This window comes from Furipterus horrens, unplaced genomic scaffold, assembly GCF_987537825.1.
Source record: "Furipterus horrens unplaced genomic scaffold, mFurHor1.1.pri manual_scaffold_5, whole genome shotgun sequence".
In the NCBI taxonomy this organism is placed as follows: Eukaryota; Metazoa; Chordata; class Mammalia; order Chiroptera; family Furipteridae; genus Furipterus; species Furipterus horrens.
In genome coordinates, this window is record NW_028327175.1 from 160,704,548 (window position 1) to 160,725,119 (window position 20,572).

A 20,572-nucleotide genomic window follows, 5' to 3' on the forward strand; every position below is an offset into this window, starting at 1 on the left:
CCCTCTGACCTGGAGAATTTTACTGCCAGGCTGCTTCCAGAGGTGTGATGGACAGAGGCAGCAGAGGCTGCAGCCCTCATTGAGCCTGGGTTTGTATGACTTTGGCCTGGATGAAACACAGGCCTTCTGACTTGTGCTGTGAGGACCTCTTGCTTTGTTTGGCCTTGAATAGAAGAGGATCAGTCCTGCTGGGTATGAGAGAGGGGTACAGCAAGCGGGATGGGATGGGTGTGGGGTTTAGCTGAGAGTCCCCTTACAAGCCCTGTAGCCTCAGAGCTGCAGTAGCTTTGCGGGGAATGCCTTGGGCCCTCCCGCCCCAGAGCCCTGTGTTCCCTAGAAGACAGCCTTCCTTTGGGGATCTGGCTGGGCTGCAGTGGCGGAGGCCTTCGATTTGGCCACATGGTCCGGGTTCTGGCTCAGCCTCTGCCCATGAGCCTGAATGCCTCCCAGGTACCCCACACTGCCTTCATGCTTCTGCACCCTTGCCCAGACCCCTACCTGGCGTGCCCTTTCCAGCTGAGGTGGGCTTCTTCTGCTCCCCCTAACAGCTTCTGTGTTCCGATGCAGTCATCACCATTCTGCTGGCCATGGGGTCTAACAGGGACTGTGAGTCCCAGGGTGACCATGCAACTCAGGCTCTACCATCCACAGTCTCCCTTGGGCTGTTGCAGATGGGACTATGAAAGGAAAGTCTCCTTGTCCCTGGCAGCAGGGTGGAGATGTGCCTACAAGAGTGCACTACGTAGTCCAGTCTGGGAGAACAAAGCTGCTGCAGAGGGTACTGAGAGAACGGGTGGAGAGGGAGCAGAGTGCCTGCCCCTCCATGGCTCGTCATGTGGCCAATGTGCTCTACTTGGGACCAAGAGAGTTCAAGTTGAATGTCTGCCCCTTGCACCTGAGAGCCTGATGGATACCCCTGCCCTTCAGTTAGACCCATCCACCAAAGCACTGAGCAGAACAGGTGGCCATGTTCTGGCCATGTTCTGCTCCTCTGCAGGCCCTTCGCTCCAGGTGATGAGCAATTCGTAGCCAAAAGCTGGGCCTTATTTATTTATTATGTTTCTCCCAGCCCTTGGCACATAGCAGGTGCCAAAGTAAAAAAGTAAAAGTGCTTTGAATGAAAGGAAGTATACACAATATAGCTTGATGTTGACATTTCAGTAAGCAGACCCGAACTTTTGCAGACCATTGACTATTGCCTTACAAAATGGTTACCTTGGGAAGCCCTAACTTATTCCAGTATAATGCTGCTATTTTTCCCTAGAATGTTTTTGGCCTCCTGATTGGGTCTATTTATGAGACACAGAAGGCAGCCATCTTGGTTTTGATCCAAAATGTTGTTTTCCGTTTGATCAACATTTAGCTGGAAGGGACACATAAAAGATTGGCTGCTGCTGGGAGGCTCTGTGGTGAGTGCTCCGTAGGTCTTGGAGGGGGTTCCCTAAGAGCAATCTCAAAACAGGCTGAGGTGGGAAAACTGGAAAAACTGGTGGGCTTCAGTTCTATAAAGTGGCTGCTTGAAAAAGAGGTGCTCCTGTATGGATGGGGAAGTTCCAACAGATTTCTAAAAATGAACTCTTCATTCACTGCTTTGTGTTCATAACTGTATTCCCAGGGTCCTAAGCAGTGCCGGTATGCAGTAGGCACTCAATAGATGTTTGATGAAGGAGTGAGGGAATTCAACAAATACATATATATATTTATTAAGGATTGCCTTCTATTTCCTAGGCACTGGAGAGCTGGTCTTACTCCTTTTATAGGGCTGACGTGTGTGTGTGTGTGTGTGTGTGTGCTGGGGGGAGAGCTGTGCAACTACACATACATTCACATATGCCTTTGTCTAGCTGTAGGTTTTGTTGCCCCTGGGATTATTGACTTCACTGGGGCCTAATAATACATGGGCTTGGCTTGGCTAAGGCTATATGTTTTTATTTTCAAGGCCAATGCCTGATGTTTTTTTAAAGAGACTATTTTGATGTGGGCAAAAAATTAGATTAAAAACAGAGCATGTACTCCTGGGGCACTATCTTGGCTTGCTGATAGTCAGGAAGCAGCTCCTTTCCCTGGTTGGTGTACACATGTGCTTTAAATCTGAAATAATAGCACCTTGTACTGGAGCCGGGACCAGCTCCCACCTTCCAGGTGATTAAGCTTTACCGATAAGATTTTCCCCTCTGCCCGCAGGTCAAGGCAAGCCTGCATCCTGGTGGCAGCGCTTTGAGCGGAATGTGGTGCCCCAGTGTGTGTGTGCATACCCCTCATGGCAGTGACTCTCCCTTTAAGCACTGGAATCCTTTGTTTACGTGAAGTGAATGTAGAACCCCATGAGTGTGCAGCACAGTAAAAGTGGGTCTGCTTTTCCTGAAATCAGCACGGGCTCCCTTGCACAGGCTCCTTACAACCCCTCCCAGTTGCCTCCTGGATCCCAGAGCTCTCTAAGGCCCTGGGAGAAGAGCCTGTATATGTGTGCATTCACAAATGCTCGCTTATACTGTGCCATGTATTCATGCTTCTTCTCTCCCCCACTTTCCTTCTGCTTACTGTGTCCCTGGTTCAGGCGGGACTTATCCGTACAGATGTCAGCGACTACTTCATTGAGCCCCTGGAGCGGGGGCAGCAGGACAAGGAGGCAAGAGGGAGGACACACGTGGTGTACCGCCGGGAAGTCGTCCAGCAGGAGTGGGCAGAGCCTGGAGGGGACCTTCACAACGAAGGTAGGCTGTGGGCAGGGCCTGAGCTCTGCTGCTGTCCATACCTCTGCGGTGTTTTTAGGTAACTTCAGGCCTTAAACCTCTCAGTGCCTGGCCTTGTCTTCTCATCTGTAACATGGGGCTGGGCCATGTAGACCTACCGCACCCATGTGCCCAGTGGGTGGGATTTTAGAGGCTGCTATAACTGGCTGCAGTTGGGACCAGAGGAGCTACCTGAGTCCCCTGAACTATGGAACTTGGGGCTGCAGCGTTGCTTTGCAAGGCCATTTCTCTGCCCAAGTAGCAGGTGGAATGGCTGCAGTTGGCCCTTTCCCCTAATACTCAACTCAGCCTCCGGGAGCCACAGAAAGAAAGTTCTTAGGGCACCCGTAGGGAATCTGCCCTATGTCAGGGCGTCGGGGGTAGCTTGGTGTCCCCTACATCATTTAAAATCCTGTCCCCAATGCTGTCTAGTATGTGACCCTAAGCAAGTTACTTAACATCTCTGAGCCTCATTTTCTAATCTGTAAAGTGGGGGCGACCTTTGTTTGCCTCTAAGATTGTGTGTATTAGTAATGATGGAGCTTGGCATGTAGTAGATGCTTGATGAAGGGTTGTTATTAGGTTGACTCTTGACACATTAGGGTGAGAGCTCCTGAGAGCAGGGGTGTACCTGCACCCTGGTGACCAGCATAATACTCAGGATCCATGGCTGAGTGAATGAAGTAGAGGATGTGATGTGTGCTGGTCCTGGGCCCGTGGCCAACTTCATAGTCCAAGCTAGCCTTGTCATGAAGGCTTCGGCCAAGAGAACATGAGAAGGCCCTGGGTGGAATCCCGCCACGAGCAGCCACACCCTCCAGCCAGGGCCATGGTGGGGTTGAGCACAGCGTGAAGGAATGCCTGAAAACCAACTGTCCCCACATGCAGTGCCTCCTTTGAAGCTCCAGCTGCTGTCCATGTTCCTCAGTAGGGGAGCCTCAGCACCAGCTCTAGCAAAGAGGAGGAGGGCTTTGCAGGCCTGGGGTGTTGGGGTGGGACAAGGGTCTGGGCAGAGCCTTGAGAGTGGGGGTGGATTATGGGGACCAGCATCATTCCCTTGATCATGGCTGGGAAGAACAACCAGGCTCGTTGGGCTCCATTTTATTTGAGGCCAGTTCTGAATCAAAAGACCATAAATCCCGTTTTGGGGAGAGACCCTGGGGAAGTCCTGCTCACGGCTCTGAGCCTGGAACCAATGCCATTGCCTGCCACGGCCTGTGGATGGGAAGCCAAGACCACTGAGCTGGCAGACTTGCAGCTCATGCCCGTGGGCTCCGGTGTGACTCCCTCTCAGGCTGCCCACTGGAACTCCTGCAGACCTATGGGCAATGCCCTGCCCTGGGCTCCTCTGGGTTCTTCTTTAGACAAGGGGCAACGGAAAACTTTCTTGGAAACCTGTGACTCTTACTCTGTTATTTTAGGACCAGCAATGGGTCTGAGCCCAGTGTGCGGAGAAGTGTATCTGGGTGTGACTGTCTTCCATTTACCATTCTTGATGAAGATGAAAGGTTTTGCCTCACATCTTTGGGCTGACTTCTTGGCAAACAGAGAAATGCCTCAGAGGCCTGGGCCAGCTGGTCAGTGTCTGCTTAGCCACAGGAAACAGGCTTTTGAGGAATCTCCCCAACTGAGCACCTTACTCCATCTCTGTCTGTCCCCATCCTGCCCAGGTGTCAGACCAGCTCAGGTGTCCCCTTTCCTGGATCCCTCAGCTCCCTGGATTTCTCCTGGGACTGTCCCCTTCTTCCAAACAGGCCAGGGTAGGGGTGTCCTAAAGGACAGATACCAAGTCTCAGTGATGTTTGTGTCACTCACATGAGCTGTGCTGTTCCACAGGGTATGTCCAGTTTTCATCAAGGAAGGAAAGGAGGTACCAGAGGACCCATAGACTGCTTTTCCAGCTGCCCCTCAGTAGAGGTGCCCTGGGGGGACTCTTCCTATTGCCTTGGCTGTTACTCCCCGAAGAGCACAGGCACACACCCCACACACTGACACACCTGCACACACTTGCTCACTCACATGCAACCACATGTCATACCTCACCCACTCACACTCACAGTCACACCACTTACACAGTCACTCAGGCGCAGTCACACACACTAATACCCACTCACACACCTGCACACAGGCACACAGCTCACACACTGACAGTCGCCCTCTCACATGCACCCCACAGTCACATACTCACCCCCCCACACGCACACCCTTGATGGGCTCCAAAGAAGAGTTAGGTGATTCTTTCTCAAGGGCTCTGGTGGGAAATCTATGCCGTTCCATGTCCTGGGCAGAAACTCCCTGAGCTGGACCTCCAGGTGTGAGCTGGGCCTCACCCCACCCCTCACCCCACCCCTGTGGACCCAGCCTTGGCCTTGGAGGGTGTGCCCTGGACGCTTCCATATCCCAGTGCTGCCCTTTCCTTCCTTAACCCGTGGTCCTGCCCTCTGTCACCCCTTACCACACCCTTCACTTCCTTCCTGAATGCTGGTAGGCTATGTGCGCCTGTGGCCAGAGCTCCATTCCTAGACTGCAGGCTGGGGCTGCCAGACGCTAGGGCAGCCAGCCAGGCTGGGGCTTCGGGCTGCTGCTGCTGCTGCTGTTGTTTTTTTGAGATGAAATCCACCATTTTAACTAAAATATACAATTCAGTGGTTTCTTACTGTATTCACAGTGTTGTGTAACCATCACCACTATCTAGTTCTAGAACATTTCCATAATTCCCATAAAAACCTCTATACCCATTAATTAGTAGTCACTCCCATTTCCCTCTGGCCCAACGCCCTGGCAATCAATCACTAATCTACCTTCTATCTAGAATAGATTTGCCTATTCTAGACATCTCATATAAATGGAATTATACAATATGTGGCCTTCTGTGACTGGCTTCTTTCATTTAGCACATACGTTTCATCCATGTTGGAGCTTATATCAGTACTTCGCTCCTTTTTATGGCAGGGTAATATTCCATTGTATGGATACACCACAGTTTGTTTATTCATCTGTAAATAGACATTTGGGTTGTTTCATATTTTTCTGTTATGATCATGCTGCTATGAACATTTGTGTGCAAGTTTTTGGGGAACATATGTTTTCGATTCTTTTGGGTATATACCTAGGAGTGGAATTTCTGGGTCTTATGATAATTCTATGTTTAACTTTCTGGGGAGCTGCCAAAGTTTTTCAAAGCAGCTGTATTATTTTATATTCTTTTGAGGCTTCTTGGGTGGGCTCAGTGAAATCCTCCCAGCAGCCTGCTGCCCCCATCCCTCCACATTTTGAGGGTCACCTATTTTGGCCTGAAGAATGAGAGACACATGGAAGAAGGTGTGGGTGGAACATCTCCAGGGTCTGTGTCTGACGTCAGTAGGCCCTCCCTAACTTTCCTCTCTGTTTTTGCTAAGAGAGATATTGGGTGGGTCCTGATAGGGTGTGATAATGGGAGAGGGGCAGATCTGAGCTTACATTTTGGGCTTCTGCCATTAACTAGCTGTGTGACCTGGGATGAGTCAGGTAACCTCTCTGAGCCTTCCTTTGACAGACATGGCAGGGAGAACTATGAAGGTCGAGGTGCACATTTCACTTGCAGTATTTGGACCTTGGGACAATGCTCACAAGTTGGGAGTGACTGTTATTTGTTCTCCCCACTCCATGGAGAGAGCCCTTGTCCCTTGTCCTCCCCTCCTGGGTGTCTTCCCTCCTCTCTCCCAGGCATTTGTCTGTGGGTTGCTGTACACACTGTTGGGCTCAGGCACCAGGTCTGTGAGGAGCTTTTGTGCAGTGTAACCTGCAAAGAGAGACACATTGACCTCAGGGGCAAGTGAGAGTGATTCTGGCTTGAGCCCTGCTGGCTAGGCTGTCATCACCCAGAGGGCTGGCTGTTCTTTTCTGATGTTACCAGGAGGCCAGTGGCCACACATTTTTTTCAGTCCTTAAGTCTACTGCTTTTTTTCCTTTGCACTATAGCTCCCTAATCAAAGGGAAAATAAAAAGACAGTAGCACCGAGTCCTGGGCTTCCTGTTGCTCTGTCCTCAGATTTCAGTTCTTTAAGAACCCATGTCAATGGAGGCTTAGAGATAGAACTTGGATCTTTGCAAAGGTGTCTTTTGATTCATCCCTGAGGGTCACCTACTCTGTGAATGGTGTCTTCACAAAGTTGTTCATGATGGATGTTGCAGGTAGTTTCCTTTGCTCAGGGCCCTCAAAGCCTAAAATATTTACTACCTCGTCCTTTGCAGAAAAAAATTGACAACTCCTAGATTATATAACCAAGTTAATAAATCCTGGTTATATAAATATTTTGGTTTTAGCCAAAAGGCCAAAGCTGCGGTGGTGAAATTTTGGGTCACTGGCAGTGACTGGGTTTTGAGAGGCTTGGGACATACTCCAGGGATGCCTAAAGTGTCCTGCATTGGCCACAGTAATAATACAGTTTTTTTCTTTATCCAGATGTATCCACCCACTGCCACCTTTGATTTTTATATAGCAAGCTTGTGGGCCAGGAGATCAAGGATTATCCATCTACATGTCACAGGAAGGGAGATGGAGGTCCAGAGAAGTGAAGGGGCACAGCTTGGGCTGGGATGCAGTGAGACAGGACCAAGTAGGAACTCCAACCCAGATCAGTCCTCACTTCTTTGCTACTCATTGCCTCAAAGACAGCTGTGCCCTGTGCCAGGAAAAGGGCTCCAGCTCATGAATTACCTTGTATGGAACAAACCCTCATGCTACCTTGGTTTACAGAAGGAGGAAGAGGGGCACATATGACAGGTGCAGGGGTGGGTTGACAGGCAGTGTCATAGTGATGACCCCTTATGTGGATTTGACCTTGGTCTCTTTCCATCCTGTTTCCAGCCTTTGGCCTTGGTGACCTTCCCAACCTGCTGGGCCTGGTGGGGAGCCAGCTGGGAGAAGTGGAGCGGAAGCGGCGACATGCCAAGCCAGGCAGCTACAGCATCGAGGTACTGCTGGCGGTGGATGACTCCGTGGTGCGCTTCCATGGCAAGGAGCATGTGCAGAACTATGTCCTCACTCTGATGAACATCGTGAGTGTCCCTGAGCCTTGGGACTGGGCGGTTGGCAGCAGGTAGGGTAGGACCACTGGGTCTGAATGTGCCATTTCTCTCAGGCTTGTGTTTTCTGGGTGGACTTGGGGAGTCTCTCTTTGCTCCTTAGTCCAGCTGGACAGCAGGTTCCATGGTGGAATGGGCCTGAGTTGGCCTGGCACCCATCCCAGCCTGACCTCAGCTGTACATGCTTTTGCTGGGGTGCCTGCAGGCCAGCCATGCTAGACCCTGGCAAGCATTGCACAGTGGGTTCTGGGCTTGGACACATTCAGAGCTAGGTCAGGAGTGGCTGGTACCTGCCTGAGACTTCTCATCTGGAGAAAATGCACAGCACCAGGCTGGGATCCTGGCCAGGCACTCTCAATCTGCTGGGGGGTAGGCGGAGGGTGGCCTCAGGCCCCCAGAGTGGGCCTTGGGTGTTCACAGAGATCTGACAAGCAAGGAAAATGAGGGTCACAGGCAAATGTAAGGCTGGTGGAGCAGAGAGCCGTGCCCTGTCCCTGGTGGGTGGTGGCTACTCAGCTGTTGCTGGCAGCTCTCACGAAGATCAGCAGAGCCTTGGTTACAGGAAGGCATGTTTCAAGAAAAGTCAGAAATACAGTTGTTTTTAGTGCTTTTTAAAAACCTTTTATGGAAAATTTAAACACAGTTATCTTGGATGAAACTGCCAATTTTTACATGTTAACATAAAAAACAATTGTGAATGCTGAACAGAATCTACCGACACACCACATGTGGCCTGTGAGCCCTTCAGAGGCGGGCACTTCTGCGCTGAAGGGGCAGAGACCACAGAGACCAGAAAGGAAAGAAGGGTGAATTCATTGAGGTGGGGCCCACGATGTTTCTCTTCTGGCATGAGGCCTCTGTCAGAGGTGTGTGTGGCTATGGTTCTGGGATGGATGGGGACTGGTGTAGGTGACAGTGGAACCTACAGTGGAATTGTACTGGCCACAGCCAGATGCTGGGGAAGGTGGGCAGGACCCCAGTTCTCTCCTACAAACCTGGATAGAAGGGGTGGCATGTTGGGGTCAGGCCCAGCTCAGCATGCTGAGGCACTGTGGAGTCTGGGCAGGAGGAGGTAGGCAGTGGTGGGTGGGCAAATGCCACATCAACAGGAGGCAACAGGGCAGGGCCTTCACCTCCGAGTCTGCAGGTGACAGCTTAATGGTTCATCATAAACACAAGAGCTAAGAAGGAAGATCCATATACATCGTGGGTCCCAAAGAATTTGAGGTGGGCCTCTTTTGAAAGCCAAAGTTTCCAGCGCCTGTATGGGCCTCTGCTGGCCTTAAGATTAGGGCCCTCTGACTTGAGGCCTGTGAGGAAGCTGGCTAGCTGCCCTCTCGTGCAGACAAAAAGACAACTGAGAGCCGGGGCTGGGATAGAATCACCTTACACTCAGTCTAACATGGACAGTTCTTGGAGGCTGTGATGGACATGCAGCTGACCACAGTACTGCATGGAGAGGAATGTTAGTGAATTGGCCAAGAGTGTGGGCTTTGGGGTCACACTGTCTGACTCTTTTGACGTATGGGGCAAGTTCTTGAGTGTCCCTTTCCCCACTTTTAAAACAGCGTTAACAATACGTACCATGAAAGGTTTTTGGAGATTAAACAGCACATAACATGGTGCCTTGCATAGCATAAGCTTTCAAAAGTGGTTGGGGATAATAATGGTATGACTTTATGAGGGGTGTGGTAACACATTTCTGGGAACTCAACAGTTGATGAGCAGAAGTGTCAGCCTCATGGTCTTGCCAGTCCGCCTGGAAACATTTGTAAGATAATAATAAAACAGCATAACACTGCCTGTGCTGTCTGGGGTCCATAATCTGGCCACATGTTAGGCTAGGTGACTGCTAGGAGGGCATGCAGCCAGCCCCTTGTTAGCTGTGTGACCTTGCACAAGGAACCTGCCTTGATTAAGACTCTATAGGTAGTAAATGACGGAAAATGAACTCAAACTAGATTAAGAAAAACAGGGTAATTTATTGGCTCATGGTCCAAACTGGGAGAGACATGATGGAGCTGGTTGTCAGTGTAATTATTACTAGATGCTGGGGAAGGTGGGCAGGACCCCAGGTTCTCTCCTACAAAGCTGTGTAGAGGGGGTGGCATGCTTTTAGGTTCCCTTCTCTCTGTGACATCCTAGTTCTCTCTGACTAACTTTTGTATATGATAGATTTTGACCATTAATGACATCAGGCTGACTCCATCTCCATAGCTCTGTGGCCAGAGACAAAAGAAAATTCCCAGAGCAGGATTCTGATTGGTCTAACTTTGGATCACATGACCACCCTTTGGACCAATCATTATATGTTGGAGAAGAAGATAGAGTTTTTCAAAGGAAGAGAGGGACTAAGACATATGATGGCCACTGGAGAAATTGTTCTGGGCTGGCTACACACTCCGGTTTGTGTCAGCTATAATATTTAACTTCTAAGAGGCTCCATATTTTCATGATACTATATGCTGTTGGTTATTTTGTGAAGGTTAAGTATGTATAAACTATTTAGCACACTCTTGGCACATAGTGAGTACTCAAGTTATGTCTTCCATTGTCCTGGCCATGTATATGTTCTAGTGTGTATTTATAAGCAGCTCTTTGTCTAAGTGTCTGAAGGTGAGGTCCCTGAGGGTGGGGACTTTTCTTCTACTTTTTTGAACCCCAACAGCACACAGCAGAGTACCCAACATGTGATAGGTGATATGGAAGCTAATGGTGTCTGTGGGAGAAGCAAGGGCCAGCATCCACTGAGATGGGGAAAGGGGAAGAGAGCAGATTTCCATCTGAAATGCTAGCATTAGGAAAAGGACAGGGGTATCCCTGGCTGTGTGGCTTAGTTGATTGAGTGCCGGCCTGTGAACTGGAAGATTGCTGGTTCAATTCCCAATCAGGGCACATGCCTGGGTTGTGGGCCAGGTCCCGAGTTGGGAGCATGCAAGAGGCAACAGTTAATGTTTCTCTCCTTCTCTTTCTCCCTCCCTTTCCCCTCTCTCTAAAAATAAATAAATAAAATCTTTAAAAAAAAGAACAGGGGTAGAAATCAGCTCCAATTACAGAAGCCCCAGGGAGGGGAGGGACTGCCAGAATGTCTGCCTCCTGTCACCTCTTTCTTTGGATATTAATTCTATCTCTTATATAGCATGTGGTTTGGGACTCAAAGAGCAAAGACTACCATATGGGGTTGTATGAGAAAGAGACAGAGGGAGAGAATCGGGATGACTATGCTAGGAACACACCCACCTCACTGGAGCACTGGACCACCCACCTGTGCTCTGTAAATAACTGGCTCAACCGAAGACCACACAGCTGACCACACAGCTGAGTACTAATCCCATTAGTGGGAGAGCCATGTTGGCCCCAGTAGCCCAGCAGGTGGAAGAGGAGGAGGAGCAGGAGAGGGGAAGTGGGTAAGGAGGCCCTCTGGTGCTGAGAGTCTGGGTCCAAAGCTGGGGCTGAAGAGCTTAAAATAAAAATTAAAATGGTGGGTGTTAAAGGTTTTACTCTACTCACTAATTAATGGGGGAAGCAGGCAGATGCTCTAACCTATTCAAAACAGTACCCGAAGAACAGAAACATTTATAGATCAGGAATGTTGAAATGAATGTACAAATACAGACAATATTGGCGTTTTTTTCACAGAGTCGGAGGGAAGACAAAATTTGCATGTCTATAGACAAGAATTTTGCATTGCTATTAGTTATCTACAATGCTCTCAGTTGTAAACAAGTTTCCTAGAATTAGATTAAAGGGAGGCAGAGAGTTGTGCTGTGGACAATACAGTTTCCATGGAAGTACACATTTTTATTCTCTGAGTGCTAGGCCTGGCCTGGCTCCCAGGTCAAGAGCCCTTTTCATGGATGGCAGGGCACCTGGCTGCCCATCTAATTTACAGGCTCCATCCTGCTCCTGGAGCTAGAGGGGTGGCAGCCTCATTTAGGACACACCCTAGATTCTGGCTGTGTGACAGTCCTAAGCAACTAAATGATGGGTCCTCCCCACCCTGTCCTCCCCAAGAGCTCACTACCACCTCTCTCTTTCCAGATTCTGGCTGGGGAGTGGGGTTGTGGAGAGAAGACCTAGGGTCGGGATGGGCCGTTTGGGAAAGACCAAACACCCTTGTGCCATATGCTTCACTTTTTCTCACATCTTTTAGAGAAACTCCTGTCTGAGCACTTCCATTGGGCATTTTTTGCTGAGCTTCTCCTTATATGTCTCTTGATTGGTGTGGGCAAGTCTGCACATTCTGGAAGGGTGGAATAAGCTTCCTGGAACCCTTTCAGGTGGCCTCACCCCCAGTCTTGGCTATCACTTACTCATTTGTTCAAAGCCAGGTACTGTCCTGCCTCAGTGGTCTCCCCCCAGTGCTAGGCATTGGGTAGTGGTGATTGTTTGTCAGGGATCTGTGTTTGCAAGTGACAGAGACCCACCTCACACTAGTTTAAACCAAAGAGGTGCTCTTAAGCCCTGACAGTGCCCACAGAGTCCTACAAGAGCTGTGGGACAGAACAGCTTTAGGGAACACAGGGACATTAGGACATTCTCTTCTCTTTCCTCTCCCTTGTCTGTGCTTGGTGATATAAACTGACAGAAGCCAGGCTTTCTCCCCATGGTGGGAAGCAGGGCCCCTGGCAACCCCAGATTCTGACACTTCTGCTCTTAGGACCCAAAGGCAAAGGGATCCTTCTTGCTTTCCTATGAAGGATTGGCCTGGGTTGGGTCATGCGGCCATTCTGGACTAATTGCTGAGACTGGAGAGTTCGCCTGGGGTCCTAGTGGAGCCTAGTGATATGTGTATGGGTAAGGTGGAGCAGGATCTGTTCCTGGAGAGCAGGCAGTGAAGAGTCACATAGGAAATGTCCATACCGTACACAGCCCACATGGTGGGTATGTCTTGAGTACCAAGCTTGGATTATAGGGGAGGCTGTGCCACTGGACCCTACAGTACACCTACTACATTAGACCACTCTATCAAGCCTGGAAGATGCAGCAGCTCTACCTAATGTATAGAAACAAACACAGGGAGGCTGCCAAAATGAGGAGACAAAGAAACATGGCCCAAATGAAAGAACAGATCAAAACTCCAGAAAAAGAACTAAACAAAATGGAGGTAAGCAATCTATCAGATGCAGAGTTCAAAACACTGGTTATAAGGATTCTCAAGAAACTTAGTGAGGACCTCAACAACATAAAAAAAAATCCAGTCAGAAATAAAAGATACACTCATTGAAATAAGGAAGAATTTACAGGGAATCAACAGTAGAATAGATAAAGCCAAGAATCATATCAGCAATTTGGAACATAGGGAAGCAAAAAACAACAGATCAGAACAGCAAGAAGAAAAGAGAATCCAAAAAAATGAGGGCAGTGTAAGGACCCTCTGGGACAATTTCAGCTGTACCAACATCCATATCATGGGGGCGCTGGAAGAGAGAGCAAGAAATTGGAAACCTATTTGTAAAAATAATGACAGAAAACTTCCCTGACTTGGTGAAGGAAATAACCATACAAATCCAGGAAGCTCAGAGCGTTCCAAACAAGATGAACCCAAAGAGGCCCACTCCAATACATGTCATAATTAAAATGCCAAAGGTTAAATACAAAGAGAGAATCTTAAAAGCAAAAGAAAAGCAGTTAGTTGCTTACAAGGAAGCTCCCATAAGTTGTCAAGTTGATTTCTCAACAGAAACTTTGCAGACTAGAAAGGATTGCCAAGAAATATTCAAAATAATGAAAAGCAAGGACCTACGACCAAGATGACTCTACCCACCAAAACTATCATTTAGAATCAAAGGACACATAAAGAGCTTCCCAGACAAGAAAAAGCTAAAGGAGTTCATCATCATCAAATTGGTATTATATGAAATGTTAAAGGATCTTTTCTAAGAAGAAGAACAAAAATATGAATAATAAAATGGCAGTAAATACATACCTATCAATAATTGCATCTAAAAACCAAAATAAACAAGCAGAACAGAAACAGAATCCGAGATACAGAGAATGTTTTGATGTTTGCCAGATAGGAGGGGGGTCAGGGGGATGGGTGAAAGGGTAAAGGGATTAGGAAGTACAAATTGGTAGTTTCAGAATAGTCATGGGGATGTAAAGTAGGGAATAGAGTAGGCAAAAAACATATATGCATGACCATGGACATGGACAAAGGTGTGGAGACTGCCTGAGGGAATGGGGGTTGCTGGAGGAGGGGGACAAAGGGGAAAAAATTGGGACAACTGTAATAACATAGACAATAAAGTACAATTAGAAAACATCCAAACCTGTAGATAATTTTTATGGGCTTATCTGAGCCCAACTGATGACAATTGATGGGAAGAAAAATTTCAATGAATTGAGACCCACTGACTGGTCTAGTCTGAACCCCTCTTGAGGAGGTTCTGAGAAGGTCAGTCAGATGACCTAGATGTTAGAGGGGCTGCTCTTTGGGGCCTTGGCAAAAGGTGGACCTTGAGGTGTAGGGTTGAAAGCAGGAAGTTAGGAAGGTGACAGGGAGAATCAACAAGATCTTGTCCCCCAAGCAGAATATGGGGCCTTCCTTTGCAAACCTAGAAGTATTTTGAGGGATTGTACAAGGAGCTATTTCCTTCTGTAGGAAAAAGTGTACTTTTGGAACTGGGTATTCCACTGCCTTGAGCAGATTGAAATGTGGTTAATTCAGAAGGGTCTAGTTAAATCCCTCAGCCCTGGTGCTGTAAAAGATCATGTGGATGGTGTTGGGGAGCAGGTGGGAAGTTCTACTAAGTTCTTGAGGTCTGGGATGTGGAGGGCAGTTGCCCTGCAGTCCCTGGTGTCCCTCCTCATGTCCCCGGAAATTTACTGTAGGAGGAGGGTAAGCCCATAACCTGTTTCAACCCTCTTGATTGAATGAATGTGTTCCAACCGCTGACCCTTGACTTCGGACCCATGACTGACAGTCTTGGCCAGGGAGCTCCTCCACTTTGTCCTCACCAAGGACTGTGCCAGGAGGGCCTGGCTTGGGGCCTGCTGTTCCCATAGTGTTGGTTCCACCTTCCTTCTTCCACAGCCTACCAGAAGGTAGGAGAGGAGGGTAAATGTCTTCTCGGAGGTTCCCGAAGGGTGTTTGGTTATGCTCATTTTTGGCTTCCCCTTGTGAGTGTGAGAACAGAAAAGGCCTTGGATGTGTGAGGGGTGTAGTTGAGGTAGATCTTCCCATGAGGGGGCTGTATTCCTCTGGGGGAGAGAGGCTCACAGCACTGAACTGAGACAAGGGTAGGGAGCTGTTGCCTTGCAAATTTGCTGCTGCCACAAAGGGACAGCCGGCAGGCAAGGTTCTGGTTTCCCAAGGTTCAGAGGACAGCCAGCCCGAGTTCCTGCCCATGGAGATGAGCAGATGGGTGTCCGACAGCTTCTGTCTCCCAGGGGGCCAGCAGTTCATCCCGAGCATTGTTTGGGAACTTTTATTTGTCTGGGACGTGTAAAGCACTAATTCTCTTAGGGATTTCATGAAACCAGTAAAAGGGTTTTCCTTTGCACTCCCCTCAGTGCCTGCCTGTGATCACTTCCGATCCTGATTTCCAGGTCCAGGGCTGGCTTGGTGGGTTTAGAGATCGGTTTCCAGAATGGAGAGTCCCATTGTGCTAACCCAGGGTGGGGGGGGGGGGGCAGAAGCCATTAGTTAAAGAATCAAAAAGACTGCAGGACCTCATTAATACAGCTCTCAGCAGTGGGGTCGGGAGGGGGGTCCTGCCTCTCCCTCTTTCTCTCTTTTTTTTGCATTGACCTGGGATGTGCTATAAATATTCATGCAGCTCCAGATGATGAGCAAATACTCCTTGTCCACCCCTCCCTCACGTGTTGGTGGGCTCTGGGTGGACTTGTCTTTCCCTGTGCCTCGGTTTACTCATGTGTACTGGGTCACTTTCCTTAAGGCTTCTTCAAATCTCAGGACTAGGCACCATTTAAGAACTTTGACGTGTAAGGCCAGTGTGTTCAGCATTTAGTGAGTGCGTGGTGTGTGCCTAGTATGATAGCTTTGGTCTGGCTGCAAAAATAAGCCTCAGTCCCCTAGAATAACTCGGGAACCATTGAAAACAGCGCTGAAGGAGCTGAGAAGAGATGGCTGTCCCTGTGCCCTGGGGGAGAGAGGCACGCTTCCTGGTGGGGGCTGAGCTGAGCCAGCCTTGGGGAGAAGGGGTATTTGAGGAGGTGAAGAGCAGGCAGGGGCAGTGTGGTGGCAGGGCAGGGCTGTGGATGCAGGAATGGGAATGTTGTCCTGGGTGTACAGGAAGGTGATGGGTGTGCAGAGAAATCTCAGGGACCTAGTTATAGCAGGACATACCATCAGACAGTAGCATGGGCTCTTGTGTGGAGGAAATGTATGAAGCATAGAGTCTGTGGGTGGCATCCGAGGTGTATTTGGGGGTGGGGAGGATGGACACCAGAAGCCAGTGGAAGCTGTGATGGGCCAGCTTAAAGGCCCAGGAAGCAGGGACTCTTCAGTCTGATTCTCAAATAGGACAGTATCATTCCAGTGTCTACTGCATGTCAGGCACAGGAATGACAACTTTACAGATGGGTTCTTGAGTCCTCACTGCAGCCTTATGCGGATGACATTCTGTGACCTGTGTGGCCCTGAGAAGCCAAGTGACTTGCTCAGAATCTGCACAGCTAATAGGTGGCAGAGCCAGGATTTGAATCCGGATATATTTGATTCCAAAGTCTGTGCTTTCCCCCAACTGCTGCTGCGGCAGAACTTGGGGTAAGCAGCTCTGGGAAGCAGGAGAAGGTGGTCCCTGGGCTCCCAGCCTGGGAGTTGGAAAGAGTGCTGCCCCTTAATGGAGGACACTCTTCCTGAGATGGGCCCCCTAGCAGAGTTAGGATCCTGAAGCTTCACATCCTTCACTCTGTGGTTGGGCCAGCCAGTGGGGAACAGGGCAAGAATCTTCTCCTTGCGAGGGGGAGATGCACTGAGTCATGGGGGGTGGGGGGAGAGGATTCCTTTGGATGTGAAGATATGGGGATCCTCTTAGGGCCTGGAGCTGGAGCAGGGGGAGAGGGAGAAGAGACAATTGGGCCCTTTCATCAGTCCTCACAGAGCCAGTCTATAGCCTGACCCCTCTTGGCAGCTCATCTGTCCGGGTGGTGGGCTCCCCGCCTACCCTACTCCTCACCCCAGCTGGCTAGGCTCACACTACAAAGGTGATGGGCTTGGCTGTGGGGGATACATTGGCTAATGCCTCTGTAAGGGTCCTACCAGCTCTGATCCACCTCAGGGCCCCTTGTGAAGCACCGAGGCCTCCCAGATGCACTGCCTGGAAAAGCTTGGTGCCCCTTCTAGACCTGGGAGGTTTGGCTGTCAGACCTGAACCTTGGTGGCTGCAGCCTGGGAGGGTGGCATTCTGTTGGCACACAGCATGTGTTAAATATTCCTCCTGAAGGCTACTTGGAATATCATAGACACTGCCTCCCTGCTGTCAGAGGATGTTGCTTTGCCAGACCTCTTCCTTTCGGGGCATGTGAGCAGCGCATCCTCTCTGCTCACTGGATGGGCACACCCTCCTCCTCCCTCTTTTTGACCCTCTCTCTTCTTTTATTTTTTCTCTGAAAAGCTCTCCAGTGATCTTAGGCCACTCAGAGACTCCCACAACAAAGCAAAAACTCACTTATTTTAAGGCAGTGGTTCTTAACCAAGGGCAATTGTGCTACCCAGGGGATATTTGGGGAGGTTTGGAGATATTTTTTGGTTATCATAGCTGGAGGGGGGTGGCTGCTGGCTGCTGCTGGCGTCTAATAGAGAAAGGCTAAGTATACTGCTAAAGATCCCTGTGTAAAGGATGGAGCCCAAACAGAATCATCAATGTCAAAGTGTCCCTCGTGGCCAGTCTGAGAACCGTGCCCTAAGGGGTTAGCTCCAGTTGCCACAGACAGGTATTTAATTTTCAGAGCAAGCCCACTGGGCAGAGAACAATGTCTAGCACAAAAGAACTCATGCTGGGATTCCTGGCAGGAGAGACATAATAATGGGTACCCCTTGGGTGTGAAGAGAGCTTTATGGTTCACAAAGCACTTTCGTACCCAGTATCACACTAGACGTATTGGTCAGACTTGTGAAATCTTATTCCTGGGGTGATCTGAGAGGGCCCTCCTTAGCTCTCATAGTGGGAAGCAGTTCTAAACTGACAGATGCCGCTGATGGACATTTGCTCCCCTTCATTCTCAGGCCTCTGCAGGGTTTGTGTGCCCACACCCAGAAGAGGAGTCGGGCTTAAGGGGTGAGATTATATGGCAGAGCTTGTGTCTTTCCAGGCCTCCATGCTGCCTCTCTTAACACACAGGCAGGCTGACCTGGGGCATCAAGGCTGCTGCCTGTCGGAAATAGGTCGTGAGAGGTAAATGCTGAGCATTGTGGACTCGTGAAAGGCACTCTGTTGGGCTGGGTGGTATGTTCCTATGCACTCTGGAACCACCCTGTACAAACAACCTGGGCATGAGGTGGGCCAAGTAGCTGGGTCCCCGAAGAACCACCCAGGCCAGCGTGCAGGCTCCAGGGAGTCCTGGAGAGAGCCACACCTTGAAGAGGTGTGCTGGTTAGAAGACAGCTTGAGACTTCCAGTCAAGATGCAGGCATAGGTAGACACACTTTGCCTCCTCTTTCAACCATAGAATTCCAACCGTATCTCAAAACTAAAAACACCCAGAACCACCAGAAAATTGAGCTGTATGGAAGTCCGACAATGAAGGATTTAAAGAAGACACTTTCATCCAGATGGGTAGGAGGGGTGGAGTTGCAGAGATGCACGAAGAGGTGGTGTGGCACAGAAAGGCAGCAGCGGCTGTGGTGGCAGAATGGATGGGAGGGAGGCCTTGAGAGTGAGCAGTCCCAGACACAGGCCAGACTGCACAGCCCAGGGTTCCAGCACCAGAAAGATAGACCCCTGTTACCTCTGACTGTAAAAACCAGTGGGGGTTGGAGCAGTGGAAGAAACTGTGGATTTTTGCTGCTTAAAGGACTAACATGGTCTTAGAATGTATGCAGACCCACCCACTCTGGGATTCGTTACTGGGGCAGCAGCTAGAAGAGTGCCTGTTGCACACAGGAAGCAGGTAAAATGACTGGAAATGAGATGAACACCAGGCGAACCACCAGAAGCTGGGTGGTGGCATTGTCCCCTCTCTGAGCCCTCCCCGCACAGCCACAAAGCAGTGAAGCTGGTGGCCCTGCCCTGGCAGTGTCCTAAGGCTCTGCTCCACACAATTTACAGGTGCCTTTTCTATATAGGCCACACTACTAAGACAGGAAGTAAAAGCAGCTCTACCTAATACAAAGAAACAAACACAGGGAGGCTGATAAATTGAGGAGACAAAGATACATGGCCCAAATGAAAGAGTAGAAAACCCCCCAAAAAGAACTAAGCAAAACATAGATAGTCAACCTATCTGATGAAGAGTTCAAAACACTGGTTATCATGATGCTCAGAGAACTCTTTGAGTATGGCAAAAAAATAAAGGAAGAAATGAAGGTTACAGTAAGTGAAATAAAGAATAATCCACAGGAAACCAACAGAGAAGGGAAGGAAGCTGGGATTCAAATAAAGGATTTGGAACATAAAGAAGAGATAAAGGTTCAACGAGAACAAAAAGAAGAAACAAAAATTTTTTAAAATGAGGATAGGCTTAGGAAGTTTTGGGACATCTCCAAACGTGCCAACATCTGACTCATAGGGATGCCAGAAGGAGAAGAGGAAGAGCAAGAAATTGAAAGCTTACTTGAAAAAATAATGAAAGAAAACTTCCCTAATTTGGCAAAGGAAATAGACATACAAGTCCAGGAAGCACAGAGAGTCCCAAACAAGTTGGACCCAAAGAGGGCCACACCAAGACACATCATAATTAAAATGCCAAAGGTTAAAGGTTAAGAGAGGATCTTAAAAGCAGCAAGAGAAAAGCAGTTACCAACAAAAGAGTTCCCATAAGACTATCAGCTGATTTCTCAAAAGAAACTTTGCAGGCAAGAAGGGACTGGCAAGAAGTATTCAAAGTGATGAAAAGCAAGGACCTACAACCTAGATTACTCTATCTGGCAAAGCTATCATTTAGAATGGAAGGGCAGATAAAGTGCTTCCCAGGCAAGGTAAAGCTAAAGGAGTTCTTCACCACCAAACCATTATTACAGGAAATGTTAAAGGGACTTATTAAGAAAAAGAAGATCAAAAGCAAGAATAGTAAAAGATAACAAATTCACAACTATGAACAACTGAATGTAAGAAAACAAACTAAGCAAACAACTGGAACAGGAACAGAATCATAGGTATAGGGATCATTTGGACGGTTATCAGCTGGGAGGGGGAAGGGGGAGAAATGGGGAAATGGTGCAGGGATTAAGAAGCAGAATTGGTAGGAACAAAATAGGCAGAGGTAGTTAAGAATAGCGTAGGAAAGCATGAAGCCAAAGAACTTACACCCATGACCCATGGACATGAACTAAGGAGGGTATTGCTGTAGGGAAGGGGGGTACCAAGTGGAGAGGGGCAAAGGGGGAAAAATTGGGGCAACTGTAATAGCATAATTTATAAAATATACTTAAAAAAAAAAGAAGGCAGCTTGAAGTGCTTACCTGTAGCCTACACCAGCCCTTTGAAATATGGGGCCATTATCATGAACTTGTGGTGAGAGGATGGAGTAGACAAGCCTGTGGTGACTGAGAAAGGAGTCAGGAGATTCAGCACCCTCCACCCACCACCCAGAGAGCAGCCTCAGCCTCTAAAATCTCAGTGGGGACCTCAGAGGGAGGGCCTGTCAGT

The 20,572-nt window shown here is 48.9% G+C and overlaps 1 protein-coding gene across 1 annotated transcript in view; it reads left to right on the forward strand.

Moving 5' to 3' along the window:
- ADAMTS14 (ADAM metallopeptidase with thrombospondin type 1 motif 14) overlaps positions 1–20,572 on the forward strand; it is an 84,330-nt gene that overhangs the window by 25,268 nt on the left and 38,490 nt on the right. Inside the window, exons 3-4 of the mRNA XM_090278149.1 lie at positions 2,558–2,714; positions 7,582–7,772. Of these exons, the coding sequence (XP_090134275.1) occupies positions 2,558–2,714; positions 7,582–7,772 (348 nt within the window). The remainder of the gene's footprint in view (positions 1–2,557; positions 2,715–7,581; positions 7,773–20,572) is intronic.